A 15,422-nucleotide genomic window follows, 5' to 3' on the forward strand; every position below is an offset into this window, starting at 1 on the left:
TCAACTCTTCTTACTAACCAAGGAACACGCTCGTCATTCGAAGCTCTTGTTGCTCAAATACGCCATTTACATAATTCCGAAGAACGCTGGGCCTAAAAACGTGTCATTGTCGATCGTGTGATCTTGAAATCAAACTTACCCCTCAAGGCAACTTTCCGCAGTTATAATATTAACTCATTATTCTCAGCAAACAACTTACCCACTCCAATATCATCGTAATTACAAAATTTTGACCAAGTCTGGGGCAACCAAGTTCGAAGGTAAAACTAGAGCAAGACTTACAAGGTGGTCATATGTTGTTCTCTTTCTCGAACGGACAATTGAAGGAATAGGTTGGTTGTCTCTGTTATTAATAAGAATATCGTTTTGATCTTTATCCTGCTCATTAGTACGAATATCAGATGGACCGACACCCCCATTATGAACTGAACTATTGAAATGATTGTTCGTTCTATTATTATATGGTCTCATCCATACATTGTTTACTGCTATGTCTCCGATGTCATCAATAAGATCATCATTGTTGCGAAAATCATTATTGTTTATCAAGAAAAAAAGGTTGTGGGTTTTGATTTGTTTCGTCCCAAGTTTTGAAACAATATATTTTACTCAAAAAATAGACACATATAGCCTAAATTATGACCTCCAAAATATAACTGTTGGGCGAGCTGTCGCACAAAACTTGCTGCAACAAACAAGCCGCCGCACAACAATTCAGATTATATAATCTGAATTTTTGTGCGACAGGGGACTGTCACACAAAATTTTGGGCAACATAATAAGTTGTCGCACAAATTTTCGTGCAATGGGTGCTGCCTATTATTCGAATCTTCGCGAATTGGTCAGCACCCATTGCAAAATATTACCACCAACACACTCCAACAGTGGACCACCACCACCACCACCACCACCACTACCACCACAACAACAACAACACACAACCACAACACAAAACAAGAATAAAATAAAGCATCTATTTGAAATTGTTAACCTAGGATTTTTGAACTTCAACCGTTGATCAAGGAGATTTTGATTGCTATTAGTCGTGATTTTGGTGGAATTTGTGTTATTGAACGTGATTCCGGCGAGATTGGCCGCCGGTGATAAACTCTGATTTGCTCTATGGTGCTACCGATAGGTGAGAACTTTGAGTGAGTGAAAGATTTTGGTGAGCTTGGTTGAGATTAATGGGGGTAATTTGGTCTAAAATTTTGTCGTTTGGCTAGTTTTGATAGAAAAAAAACTTGTGTGGTTAGTTTTATAATTTGTTAAAATATAGTGGCTAATTTTATAAATTTCTCTTATTTTTTTGATTGCATGACGACAAGAAACAACTTGAAGAAGGGAGATTTATTAATCAAATTAAAAAATCCTACTTTTCGGTTTCTTTGATAGAGATTTTTTTTTGGTTAAAAGTGGCATATATGTAATTTGATATAAAAGATATCAATTGTAAAAGTTGGAATTTGATGTTTACTATTATAAATTTGTTATTAGTCGAGAGATTTTTAAGTAATTTTTTTAAATTAATTCACTTATATTACATTATTAATTGGGCTTTGGCTCACCCCTACCTTTTAAAATTTAAAAAAATAAAAAATAATCAAAAGAAGTTAATGTCGACGGAAAAAGAATAATGGTGTAAATACTGAATGAATTCAATTTTAATTTATCAATCCACTAGAATTGCTGAAGAAAAAAGGCAAATAATAATTAACTTTTTCGTGGTGGAAAAATTGATGAACGGATTCATCAAGGTTATCAATTATTATTATTTTTTTTTTTTTGTAAAACAACAAGACAATTTTGATGTTTCTAGGCCTAACCTCTCCGCCATGAATTTTCTCCAGCAGTTCATGGGGCCCTGCCATGCCATCGCCAGCTCTCCAGATTACTCTTTAACTTTCCAAAGCAGCGAGAGGTCAAGAAGTGCGAGTGCCTACAAATTAAAATGCATAAAATCAATAAATAACGTCATAGTTGGCGTACGAAATTATATATGTATTTGCCATTAAATTATATATTCAGGTTTGAATGCAAAAATATGGATTTCGTGTGGATTTACAATTATACCTTATAATATTATAGTTAATTCCACATAAAATTCACATTATTATTATTATTATTATATGTTGGTTTTTTTAATTTAATTTTTTTGGTTTAAAATTCAGATAGAAATTTAAAGTGATTGATTTTCATGTAATCTACTAGTAGATAAGGAAAATCAAAATAACATTTAATTATGAATATTCATAATACAAATTTCCTTCCTTCCTTCCTTCCTTCCTTTATTTTCATAAGCTACCAATTTTATTAAAGAAAAAAGGAGGAGAAGGGGTACCACACGGTCCACACCCATTACGAGCAATGTACATGCAAGCTGAAGAACAAACAACAAACAATCATTTACTACAAAAATATGTACACAATTACTTCGCATCCATTCATCTAGTGCAACCATAATAATAGAGTTGATAATGCCAAAATAAAAATAAAATTACAAGTAATAATGTGTTAGAAAAATAAAATTATATAGGTCACCTGTACTAAGATTTAAAAAAAAAAGGCAAAAAAAAAAAAGAGGAAATAATTATTATTTGGGAAAGCGGTGTTTCAACCTATTATCTATTTCGCTTTTCTTGTTTTGGACTGAATTGTATAGACAATGCTTTTTATTTTTATTTTTATTTTTCCATATTTCGCCAATGGCGAAAGTGACTTTTAGAAATTGATTGTGAAAAATAAAGACAATAAAACCTTGTAATCCTAATGCAAATAAAAGACAAAGCCTTGATAAGAAAGGTAAAGGACAAATGGTATAACAATCTGAATTTGATTGGGGTTGTTTAAAATATATACAACAATTTGAACCTTAATAATAAGAATAACTACATATACAAATTAAAATATCATAATATAAATAAATTAATAAATTAATTAAAAATATAAATAATGAAAATAAATTACATCGCTCGTATGTTGTTTATAATTCAACTAATTATAATATACCATTTCAATTTATACAAGATTGTTTGTTTAGCTGTATCACTTACTGATAATAATAATATATTTCCTCCATGCAGATTGACGGCTCTGTTTCCGTGTTTCGCACATTTTCCACAGTCAATCAATCACAATCGTCAATCACAACACGTTCACATTGAGAAATCTGGATCCCTAATTTTCTAGGTTTTGACATATACTGACATAGTTTTTCTGTTTGTATCAAATAAGTCCTTAGCATAATAGCATTCACATTCGCACCATTATGTTGCGGACCGCCCAATTCGCTAGCCCAATTGCCCCAATTTCGGGCTAGAGAGCCAACACAAGGCCAAGAGTGCTAGCTTGGCCCAATTCCGGAAGGTTCTAGGCAACTCTAGCACATGTGAACATGTAAATATTCTAGAATACTTTATACAATTCCAGCACATGCAAATAGCTAGGAAATTGTAAAATACTCTAGAGTTTGACAAAGTTTGGCAAAGTTAGGTAAAGTTAGGCAAAGTTAGGCAAAGCCTCCCCTATAAATATGGGATGGCATTAAGCATTTGTATCCAACAAGCATTGTAATCTCTCTTTGTGCAATACAAGTTTCTTTGGCTCAATTGCTCTCTTCTCTTGTTCGAGAATCTCTAGGCTTACTTAGCAACATTCGGCAAAGTTGTCTAAGTGCCGCACGGGTTAGCTGCGCAAAACACTCATCCCGTGACAAGTGGTATCAGAGCTAAGGTTTGCACGCATGCAAATTAGCTTACGAAGCAATGGCCAACCCTTCGAACGTAGCACAAGAGGGTCTTGTTGGTGTGGATGTTCCACCGGAACCAAGCCGTGGCCGAGAGGGAGAACGCGCCCAAGGCAAGACTCGCGGCAAGTCCAAGGCCCTATCCGTGGATGCGTTGGAGCCTCGTGTAGGCACTCTCGAAATAGCATTGTCCGCCGCTCAAGATAGCCTCGTGGGATTGGAGGAAAGAGTGGATGGTCTCGAGGGAGAATACGCCGAGTTCACGGTGGCCACAAAAGCTCTCATCCATGAGCAAGCGAACATTCTCCGAGGTGAGTTTCGTTCTTGCCATGATGAGTTGCTCAAACTTCGTAGTTTTGTTCAGGACGAACTACGTGTTGTCCGTGCGGAAGTGGATGAAGTCCGCTCGGATTGGGCATGGCACAAGCGCACACTCTCCACAAGTCCAGCTTCCGCAAACTCGAGTGATGCGCGCCGCATTGACGTGCCAAAGCCCGACACCTACGATGGCACATGCAATGCTACCATCGTGGACAATTTCCTCTTTGGGCTGGATCAATACTTCGATGCCATGGGTGTCCGAGATGAGGCATCGAAAGTAGGCACTGCACCCACCTATCTTAGAGGCGCTGCACAACTATGGTGGCGTCGCAAGCATGGCGAGATGGGCAAGGGCATTTGCTCCATCGACACTTGGGCCGACTTCAAGCAAGAACTCCGAAAGCAGTTCGCCCCAAGCAATGCGGAGAAGGAAACGCGAGTGCGCTTACGTCGCCTCAAGCAATCGGGCAGCATTCGGGACTACATCAACGAGTTCACTACCCTCATGTTGGAGATAAGCGACATGTCCGACAAGGATTCACTCTTCTACTTCTAAGATGGCCTCAAGGATTGGGCCAAGACCGAGCTTGATAGGCGTGGCGTTCAAACACTTGACGACGCCATTGCCGTTGTGGAGTCACTCACCGAATACTCTACCCAATCCAAGGACAAAAAGGCCAACCAAGGCAAAGGTGGGGGAGAGAGTCGCAAGGACAAGGGCAACAACCGCAAAGATTAGGGGCAGAAAAAGCCGCCGAGCAACAAGAGTTGGCAAGGAAAATTGGAGGGCAAGAAGGAGGCGCCAAAGCCGCGAAGCCCATGCTTCATATGCAATGGTCCTCATTGGGTACGCGACTGTCCGGAGAAGAGGTCGCTTAATGCTCTTGCTGCCCAACTCAAGAGCAACCCCGCAATGTCCACGGAGGAACCCCAACTCAGCATGGGTTCTCTCCAACGCCTCGGCGCACTCAATCGCCACAAACCCGCACTCGTCAAGAAAGGGCTCATGTATGTAAGCGCAAAGGTAAACGGTCAGTCCGTTCGCGCGCTGCTAGACACGGGAGCAACATGCAATTTCGTGTCCGTAGACGAGGCCAAGCGCTTAGGCCTCAAGGCCACCAAGGAAGGAGGCACAATGAAGGCTGTGAACTCACCCGCCAAGCCAATTGCGGGAATCGCACAAGGCGTGCACATCACACTTGGTACGTGGAGCGGAAAGCTTGACTTCTCCATCGTGCCCATGGACGACTTCAAGATGGTCCTCGGCATGGAATTCTTCGACCAAGTCCATGCCTTCCCACTGCCCGCTACAAACTCCTTAAGCATCCTCGACGGGAGTAAAGCATGCATGGTACCCACGGAGCGAGGCAAGTCCGAGGAGAAGACACTCTCCGCCATGCAATTCAAAAGGGCTTTCAAGAAGGACCCAAGCTTCTTGGTCTCCATATGGGAACTAAATGAGGAAGGAAATAGCGGAACGTTGCCAAACCAAGTCCCTCCATGAATTCAAGTCGTCCTCGAAGATTACAAGGATGTGATGCCTCCAGAACTTCCGAAGAAGCTCCCACCTCCGCGAGAGGTAGATCATGCGATTGAACTGGAACAAGGCGCGAAGCCACCAGCCTTGGCACCCTACCGCATGGCGCCACCCGAATTAGAGGAGTTGCGGAGACAACTCAAAGACTTGCTGGATGCAGGCTACATTCGCCCCTCAAAGGCCCCATTCGGTGCACCGATCCTCTTCCAAAAGAAAAAGGATGGATCGCTGCGGATGTGCATCGACTATAGAGCGCTCAACAAGATCACTATCAAGAACAAGTATCCGATTCCCTTGATTGCGGACTTGTTCGACCAGCTTGGCAAAGCACGGTACTTCACCAAACTTGACTTGCGCTCCGGGTATTATCAAGTGCGCATCGCCAAGGGAGACGAACCGAAGACAGCGTGCACAACAAGGTACGGGTCTTTCGAATTCCTTGTGATGCCTTTTGGCCTTACTAATGCACCCGCCACATTTTGCACACTCATGAACAAGGTACTCCAACCATTCCTCGACCGCTTCGTGGTCGTGTACTTGGACGACATTGTGGTGTATAGCACCACACTCGAGGATCATGCCCAATACTTGCAACAAGTCCTCCAAGTACTTCGAGACAATGAGCTCTTCCTCAAACTAGAGAAGTGCTCGTTTGCCCAACAAGAGGTGGAGTTCCTTGGCCACAAGATTGCGGGCGGGAAGATCATGATGGAGAATGACAAAGTAAAGGTCATCCTCGATTGGGAGCCTCCCTCGAAAGTACCCGAGCTTTGCTCATTCCTTGGGCTGGTGAATTACTACCGCCTCTTCATTAAGGGCTATTCAGCCAAGGCGGCACCCTTGACGGATATGCTCAAGAAAAACAGAACGTGGCATTGGTCCGAAGAGTGCCAACGTGCATTCGAGGAGTTGAAGAAGGCAATTTCGGAGGAACCAGTCCTCGCTCTTCCGGACCACACCAAGCCCTTCGAAGTTCAAACGGATGCCTTAGATTTCGCCATAGGTGGAGTCTTTATGCAAGAAGGCCACCCAATAGCGTTTGAGAGTCGAAAGCTAAATGACACGGAACGCCGCTACACGGTGCAAGAAAAGGAGATGACAGCCATCATCCATTGTCTAAGAGTGTGGCGACATTACTTGCTTGGCTCACACTTCACGATCATGACGGACAACGTGGCGACAAGCTACTTTCAAACTCAAAAGAAGTTGAGTCCGAAGCAAGCATGGTGGCAAGATTTCCTTGCGGAATTCGACTATCGGCTAGAGTACAAACCGGGGAAAGCCAATGTTGTTGCGGACGCTCTAAGCCGCAAGGCGGAATTGGCAACACTTAGCATGAGCCAACCGAAGTCCGACCTTGTCTCACGCATCAAGGAAGGCCTCCAACAAGATCCGCTAGCAAAGGATTTGCTGGAGAAGGTGCTCGAGGGAAAGACAAGGCGGTTTTGGCAAGAGGAAGGCATCCTCCTCACCAAGGGAGATCGGCTGTTCGTGCCAAGGTGGGGAAACTTGCGGAAGGAAGTAATCAAGGAGTGCCACGACTCTAAGTGGGCTGGTCACCCAGGAATCGAGCGCACCACCGCACTAGTTCAAGCCTGGTATTTTTGGCCCCACATGAGGGACGACATCGAGGCATATGTGCGAACTTGTCTTGTGTGCCAACAAGACAAGGTGGATCATCAACTTCCAGCGGGATTGTTAGAGCCGCTACCACTAGCAACAAGGCCATGGGAGAGTGTCTCCATGGACTTCATCACATCGCTGCCCAAGTTCGAAGGTTGCGGTAGCATCATGGTCGTTGTCGACCGATACAGCAAGTATGCTACATTCATTGCCGCACCCGTCGATTGCAAAACGGACGAGGTAGCCCGCCTATTCGTCAAGCACATTGTGAAGCTTTGGGGAGTTCCGAAGAGCATTGTGAGCGACCGAGACCCTCGGTTTACTGGGCGGTTTTGGACGGAGCTCTTTAAGATGTTGGGGACCGATCTCAAGTTCTCGACAAGTTTCCACCCACAAACGGATGGGCAGACCAAGCGCATTAATGGCCTCCTCGAGATGTACCTGAGGCATTATGTGAGCGCTCACCAGCGGGATTGGGCGAAGCTACTCGACATCGCCCAATTTTCTTATAACTTGCAGCGAAGCGAGGCTACAGGCAAGAGTCCGTTCGAGATCATCATGGGATTCCAGCCCATGACCCCCAATGCCATAGCCTCAACTTACGGAGGGAAAAGCCCCGCGGCACACAAGCTCGCCCGCGAATGGCATGAGGAAGCGGACATCACGCGAGCCTATCTCGACAAAGCCGTGAGGAAAATGAAGAAATGGGCTGATACAAGGAGACGGCATGTTGAGTACAAGGAAGGAGATCAAGTCATGATCAAGCTCCTACCCCAACAATTCAAGACTTTGCGGAAAGTTCACAAGGGGTTAGTGAGGCGCTACGAGGGACCCTTCCGAGTTGTTCGACGTGTAGGCAACGTCTCGTATCAACTCCAACTTCCGCCAAGACTCAAGATCCATCCGGTCTTCCATGTGAGCCTTCTCAAGCCATATCATGAAGACATGGGAGAACCAAGTAGCGGAGAATCGAGGCGCGCGCCAACTGCCGTTGTCACCGCGTTCGACAAAGATGTGGACTACATCATTGCGGACCGAACGGTTTCGAGGAGGGGCGTGCCAGCACATAGAGAGTACTTGGTGAAGTGGAAAAACCTCCCCGAGAGCGAAACCACTTGGGAACGGGAAGATGATTTGTGGCAATTCGCTGAGCACATCCAGCACTTCAAGCACGAGAGCGCGGCGAGGATGCCGCGAGCTTAGGTGGGGGAGGATGTTGCGGACCGCCCAATTCGCTAGCCCAATTGCCCCAATTTCGGGCTAGAGAGCCAACACAAGGCCAAGAGTGCTAGCTTGGCCCAATTCCGGAAGGTTCTAGGCAACTCTAGCACATGTGAACATGTAAATATTCTAGAATACTTTATACAATTCCAGCACATGCAAATAGCTAGGAAATTGTAAAATACTCTAGAGTTTGACAAAGTTTGGCAAAGTTAGGTAAAGTTAGGCAAAGTTAGGCAAAGCCTCCCCTATAAATATGGGATGGCATTAAGCATTTGTATCCAACAAGCATTGTAATCTCTCTTTGTGCAATACAAGTTTCTTTGGCTCAATTGCTCTCTTCTCTTGTTCGAGAATCTCTAGGCTTACTTAGCAACATTCGGCAAAGTTGTCTAAGTGCCGCACGGGTTAGCTGCGCAAAACACTCATCCCGTGACAATTAGCTGGGTATGTCAAAGACTTTTCTTTCCGTTTGTTGCCTCAATATATAATATTCATACATTTTCAAATGTAAAAAATATGAGTCACATTTATATATTAATAAAATTCTTTATTACTTAAGTTTTTATTATTAAACCAACAATTCTTTAATTGAATTGGTCAAACAAACACTTTTCTTGTATCATTTTTTATGTTGAGAGTTCAAATATTTTTATAAGAGTGAAAGTGTATTATTTGTTATTTTCTTTAATTTTAAATTTTAAGACTTTATATTTTATTTTAAGAATTTAAATTTAAACTTCAATAAATCAAGATAAGTCCCTACAGATATTAGGTTAAACTTTAAATATTAAGATAATATTAATATTTAAGTATTTAGTCGGACGTCACACATATTGAGATGTATACATCTATTTATATTATACTCTATAATGTGAGGTTAAGAAAAATAAAAGTTTAGATGAAAGGAATAAATAAATAAAATATGTCAAAGACCGTATTTCAATAATTTGAGTAGGTAAAGAAAGGGACCCATTTCCTTGCACGGAAAACTATGTCCTTATCAATAAAAATATTAAAACCCTCAGGGATGACATTGTTATTATCACCATAGATTAGATATTAGAATTTAGACACAGCGCAACACATGGTTTTAAGGGCAACAGACAAAACAGAGAAAGAGACAAGAGTCCAGAGACGCACAGAAGAAGAAGAGGTGGGGGCAAGGCAATAAATATAATTAAGTATATATAAAGTGGGATTTTGATTTTGATTTTGAGGTTCTGCACGACGGCATTTAATTTTTTTTGGCACATTACTTTGGTTTTTGAGACCTCTGAGCTTTTGACTGGTTTGTTTCTGTAAAGCTTTTTAAAGACTTGATGATTCTCACTATAACATATCAAGCTCTCACTGTTTTAAAGGATGCAGTTGGGATCGCCGGTATGTTTCTCTCCTTGTTTCTTAAGCCGTTCAAATATTGCTTTTGTCTCTGTGTTGTGAGAAACTTGTTATTTTTTTTTGGAAAATAAGATGACCCTTTGCTAGATTTCTTGTTTACTTGAGAAAGAGGGTGACCCCTCGATTCCATTCTTGAAAAAACTGATGCCCATGAATTTCTCTCTTTTTTTTCTCTCTCTCTCTCTTTTTCTGTAGTAGTGTTTTTGGTTCCTGGATTTAGCTGGAAGATGAAACAAGAGCTTGAGAGTTGGTTAAAAGAGCATAAGGCTTTGGATATACTTATCAGGCAGCGTTAATTGTACTTAATCTCTGATGATTGTAGCTTAATGTACAGCAATCTGTTGTCGATTGACTTTTTATGGGGCCACTTTGAGGGGCTATTATAGAAGAACTATAAAATTACAGTTGAATTTTGTGCCAATTCTTTTTCAACCAATTGGTATCCGTTTGGTTGATTGCTGCACTTTTGCATGCTTTGATTCTCGTGAATGATTATTATTTGAGGCAAAATGGACTTAGATGCTTGTAATGGCATTTGGCAAGTTTGGTCTTTGGAATTGTTTTCTGTGTAAATTTCAGAAATTAGCAATTTGTTGGGAAAATGATCTGATTTACCAAGAATGACTAGGGGGATAATAAAACCAATTTATATTAAATTAGAAAACTATATATGCATTTTCCTAAATATTTGTTAATATCAAATGCAATTTTGGTTGCTATTAAATTTTTTCTTGCTTGTTGCAGGGAACATCTTTGCTTTTGGGCTGTTTGTCTCACCTGTGTAAGTTCTAGTCTCGAATAACTGATTCATATCATAATAACTAAAAGTTGAGGAGAATACAATGAGTACTACATCCCCTATCAATTGATCTTTACTTCATTTCCCTTCAATTTCCAGGCCCACATTTAGGAGGATCATCAGAAACCATTCAACGGAAGAATTCTCGGGGTTGCCATATGTATATGCACTCTTGAACTGTTTGATTACCATGTGGTATGGCACGCCCCTTGTATCTGCTGATAACATATTGGTTACGACGGTCAATTCAATAGGTGCAGCTTTTCAGTTGGTCTATATAATCCTCTTCATTACATATACTGAGAAAGATAAAAAGGTTTCTTATCCCTTTAGTCACATGCATTTGGTATATTGCTCGGGTTCTGCAATATGTTCTGTTAATCAATTTTTTCCTTTATGCTCCCGGCAGGTGCGGATGCTTGGACTGCTATTAGCAGTTATTGGCATATTTTCAATTATAGTAGCTGTCAGCTTGCAAATAGTTAATCCTTTCTCACGGCAGATGTTTGTTGGGTTATTGAGTTGTGCTGCTCTCATATCAATGTTTGCTTCACCGTTGTTCATAATTGTGCGTTAACCAAACGTATTGCATGTGGTTTTCTCTATTTATAGACTGTTTCCTGTATTCCTGAATTTTTAACGACGTTATTTCAACATTTATCTGCAGAATCTGGTCATTCAAACAAAGAGTGTTGAGTTCATGCCATTTTATCTCTCACTTTCAACATTCTTGATGAGCACTTCTTTTTTGGCATATGGAATCATGAACTGGGATCCCTTCATTTACGTATGGTTCCTCTTGCCCTCTCACTTTTCCTTGCTCATCCTTTTTGGTGTTTGTTTTTTCTTTTGTTTTATGTTGTACAACATTCAAACTGTCAGTTTGCAGTCATTATTGTTACAAAAAAAGGTTATTTGCCCCCTTGTCACTATTACTTTTCTGCTCAAATTTCAGGTACCAAATGGAATAGGAACAATTTTGGGGATTGTACAGTTGGCATTGTATTTTAACTATAAAGAGACATCTGGGGAAGAGTCCAGAGATCCCTTGATTGTGTCATATGCATAAATAGGTGTACTCGAGACAAAGTGTAAAGGCGAATGTCTGTTATTGGGATGATTTTTCAGTCATCCTTCGTTGCATTGCAAGGTGAATTTCTACCAAATGTTCAGATTGGGCAGTTCTGATGTTGGGGATACATACTGGTGGTGAACCATGCTGAGATGCCTTGTTGGGTGCTCTTTTCTGATCTTTGGATAATCTTTCTTTTTCATTTTTTTCCCGCTTCAAATTCCACAGGCCAATTCTTGAAGTGCAGAGTTGTTGAAATTTCCTACTGATGCTTGAAGATTTTCTCCATCCATTCGCCTCAATTTCTCTTTCTGAGTGTGTATGTGTGCACACGAGTGCACAAATGCTGCACGCTGGTCAAATGATTGTTTCAGCCTTATACCATATTTGTTAACATATGTACTTGCTCTCTTTCTTTATGCTGTTGAACATTTCATATCATGTATAAAGATCCTGTTGTTTTACACTGAGTCTCTCGACACTTACACTAACAAATCACTGCGCCTCGACATGATGATCCCAAAGCATTTTTCATTTCATCGACAATATGCATTGAGAGTATATATCAGAACGAAGAAAATGTAATTGTAGCAACAAGAAGAAAACTGGATTAACATTCTCAACCAAACTCTTACTCTCTTTTGATACAAGCTAGTTCGAAAAAGGGGGAAAAAATCCTCAATAAAGAAAATTACAGCAAGTCCTTCAGTGTTGTTCTCACAACTGCAGCTGATTTTTCCTACAAAAAAAAAATGAATATTGTTAGTTTCCACGAAAATATTGTATTTACACTTCTGTTTTTACAAGATCAAGCAGAAGTTAAATCACCTGATGAATATCATCCTTATAAGATGCTGCCTTGAGAGAGTGATGAAGTGGCTTGCCTCTTTCATCATACAGAATAAGCCCACTAAACCTTGGCAGCTCGCATTTCTCCCCCATAAGTATAGGCCGTTGCCACACCGGTGATGCCGAGTTGTGGCTCTGCCACCCCACACCACCAGCTTCCGAGATTTCTTGCAGACCAAGCAATGGTGGATCCCCCTCTCTGCAACCCTCAATACATCTTCTGTCCTTCCACTTCTTTGCACCACTCCACCTTACTGAGCTCATCAACATCCTCCTAATGGACACCCAACCGCAACTCGGCTCACCCAATTTTACATGCACCGACTTGCTTGGACCATCATCCACATCCACAACCTTCGTTTTTTGGGCTTTTCTCTGTAGTATTGTGACGGTGCAGAGCCCAACAACGGCGACGGCGGCACATACAAATAAGAGGAGTGATTCTCGAGTTGTTAGCTTCCATTTATCCTCCAAATTCCACAGAGCTTCCATGGCTTGACAAACATAGAAATGTAGCCAACTCTACTACAGGGAAAGTTGCACCTACGAAACATATCTTTTTTCGTTTATATATTATGGAATTGGTGCTATTAAAATGTGGGATTAGTGAGCTTCACGTGAGGCTCACCGCCCGTTGGGCTGTGAGGACCTTATTTATGAGGTAGCCGTTGAAAGAATCTCACCGATGAAAGCTCATAATTGCAATTGGCAAGTCACGAGCGAACATAAGGGTGTTATAAATTCTTGAAGGGAAAAAAAAAAAAAAACCCAAAAAAATGAAAACGAAACCCACATCCTCTGAGTAAGATGCTGTTTATGATTATCTATTACTTCTATTATTTTTTTGCATAAGAATAATGGTAACTCACTAGAGTGAATATTCATATATGTGCACTTGTTATAAATAAGATGTAATCTTTTATATGTCTCATCACTTTGAACAAAATTATTTGGCTAGATTATTTTGAATGTTGCATGATGTAAATGTGTCATTTGATTTTTGTATTAAATCACTTTTGAGAGTTATTCAACAATATGCATGAGACGATCAAGTCGTTATGTAAATAAATGTCAATAGGAAGTTACGTCGGATATGATACATATGGAATGCTTATGTCGGATATGATACATATGGAATGTTGGTAGAATTGGTGTCTTCTAAAAAGGTAAACACTCATTTAATTTTTATATTTTGAGTTAAGTGTTTATTAGTTTTTATGTTTAAAAAGAATGCCTCAAGACGCCTCTAGGCCTCTATTATTGAATGTGTGACACTCTCACCCTTATTTTTCTTTGCTTTTACAATAATACATTTGTAACAATATTTTTTATGACATTAATGAAAAAAAATGTCAATTTATCAAACTAACACTAAAATTGTATTAAAAATTAAAGTAATTTTTTTGTTACTACTTAACACTAAAAGTAAAATAAAATTAAAGTGAATCTTTTATTGTTATTTTACTTTTAGGATCGATTTGGTGACTTAATTTTTCTTATAAATAATTATTAGCAAAACAACAAAGTATTAAATGTAGATTCAAGTTGGCTGATTTTAATTTATTTATAAATAATTATTAGAAAGATTGTTGGATGGGTATGAAAATATTAGTTCTTTTAGATTGACAATTATTGGTTAATTTGCTAGTTAACTTTTCTTTTATGGATAAATTAATTAATGCTCTCAAGATTGTAGCATGGGTATTATTATTGTAATGACAAAGAAAAAAAATAAGGGCGAAAGTGTCACATATTTAACAGTAAAAGTATCTTGAGGTATTTTTCAAAGTATAGTATAAAATGATCATTTAATTCAAAATATAGGGACTAAATGAATATTTTACCCTTTTAAAAATTGGAAATATAAAATCAACAACTATAATATGTGTAGACAAATTAGCACAAAAAATAGCACACCATCAATAAAAGACAAAAATATATAAGGAAAAAAAATTTATTACAAGACAATAATTTTTTTTTGTGCCTTTTGCACTAAATTTTATGTTATTTCCCTACGTATAGCATTACTTTAAAATTATTGCCATTCATTATGGAATAAGTAGAGGTTGCATAACACTCAGCCAAACTAGAGCATTATTGAGGCTTAATTCTTTTCTTAATTATGAAATAATTAAGTGAAGACAGTGTTTTATCTTACAAAATGTAAGTATAATCATTTGATGAAAACCATCACCTAAATTTCAAGGACATTTATATTGTATCACTAAGAATCAATAATTAAATATGCAGAAGTGTACCTGAATTCATAATGACAAACTGCTTTATAGAGTCGTGTGATTTGTCTTTCAAATCAACACATTATCCTAAATAATCTTTTAAACATCGCTCTGCACTTTTTTTTTATGATAGGATGTCAGAAAAAAATAAAATATTAAGTGTGATCTAGATACCATAACTACTTATATGGATAACTTTCTTATTATCTTTTGATATTGCTATTATACCTATCATAACAATAGAAATTACCTTTAAATATCTACAGATTAAAAGTCTACCTTTATCAAATACATTAGAGTTCAAATTACCAAAAGCCTTAAATCACTTTTAATTGGACTTAACCTTATATGACAGTTTACAATACATAATTATTCACATATAAGCCCAACGTTGATTTAAAAATTCAACAATCTCTCACTTTGGCTATATTTGTAATCTTATAATTATGTTTGTAAAAATAACCGAACGAGTTCACCTTGCTGCCATTATTCAAATATATTTATAACTAATTCGATCCATCGACTATATTAACATAGCATCAAAGTTACCTTTATTATAATTATCGTAACTCGATCTATTAATGGTCACTATACCAATACAAATGAATGACATAGAT

General features: G+C 39.3%; 2 protein-coding genes across 4 annotated transcripts; one reads left to right on the forward strand and one right to left on the reverse strand.

The window, feature by feature from the left end:
- Positions 1–8,470: 8,470 nt before the first annotated feature.
- Positions 8,471–12,183, forward strand: LOC102618909 (bidirectional sugar transporter SWEET2). 3 transcript variants are annotated; one of them, XR_008053731.1, is made up of 8 exons: positions 9,520–9,603; positions 9,755–9,830; positions 10,593–10,629; positions 10,747–10,963; positions 11,057–11,215; positions 11,315–11,434; positions 11,603–11,797; positions 11,948–12,183. XR_008053731.1 is itself a non-coding variant. In XM_052439030.1 (7 exons), exons 2-7 carry the CDS (start codon positions 9,770–9,772, stop codon positions 11,714–11,716), a joined length of 708 nt encoding a protein of 235 aa, XP_052294990.1. In that variant the 5' UTR covers positions 8,471–8,894; positions 9,755–9,769; the 3' UTR covers positions 11,717–12,183. The 3 variants fall into 3 exon arrangements, 2 of the variants coding, with proteins under 2 accessions (XP_052294990.1, XP_052294989.1); XM_052439030.1 differs by lacking the exon at positions 9,520–9,603 and adding an exon at positions 8,471–8,894 and having other exon boundaries at positions 11,603–12,183; XM_052439029.1 differs by having other exon boundaries at positions 11,603–12,183.
- Positions 12,184–12,302: 119 nt separating this feature from the next.
- On the reverse strand, positions 12,303–13,355 carry LOC102618244 (uncharacterized). Its single transcript, XM_052439031.1, has 2 exons — positions 12,548–13,355; positions 12,303–12,458 (listed from the first exon to the last, which is right to left on the reverse strand). The coding sequence occupies exons 1-2, from the start codon at positions 13,058–13,060 to the stop codon at positions 12,411–12,413; spliced, it is 561 nt and encodes a 186-aa protein (XP_052294991.1). The 5' UTR covers positions 13,061–13,355; the 3' UTR covers positions 12,303–12,410.
- Positions 13,356–15,422: the final 2,067 nt, after the last annotated feature.

The sequence above is a fragment of the Citrus sinensis genome, chromosome 3 (assembly GCF_022201045.2).
Source record: "Citrus sinensis cultivar Valencia sweet orange chromosome 3, DVS_A1.0, whole genome shotgun sequence".
Taxonomy (NCBI): domain Eukaryota; kingdom Viridiplantae; phylum Streptophyta; class Magnoliopsida; order Sapindales; family Rutaceae; genus Citrus; species Citrus sinensis.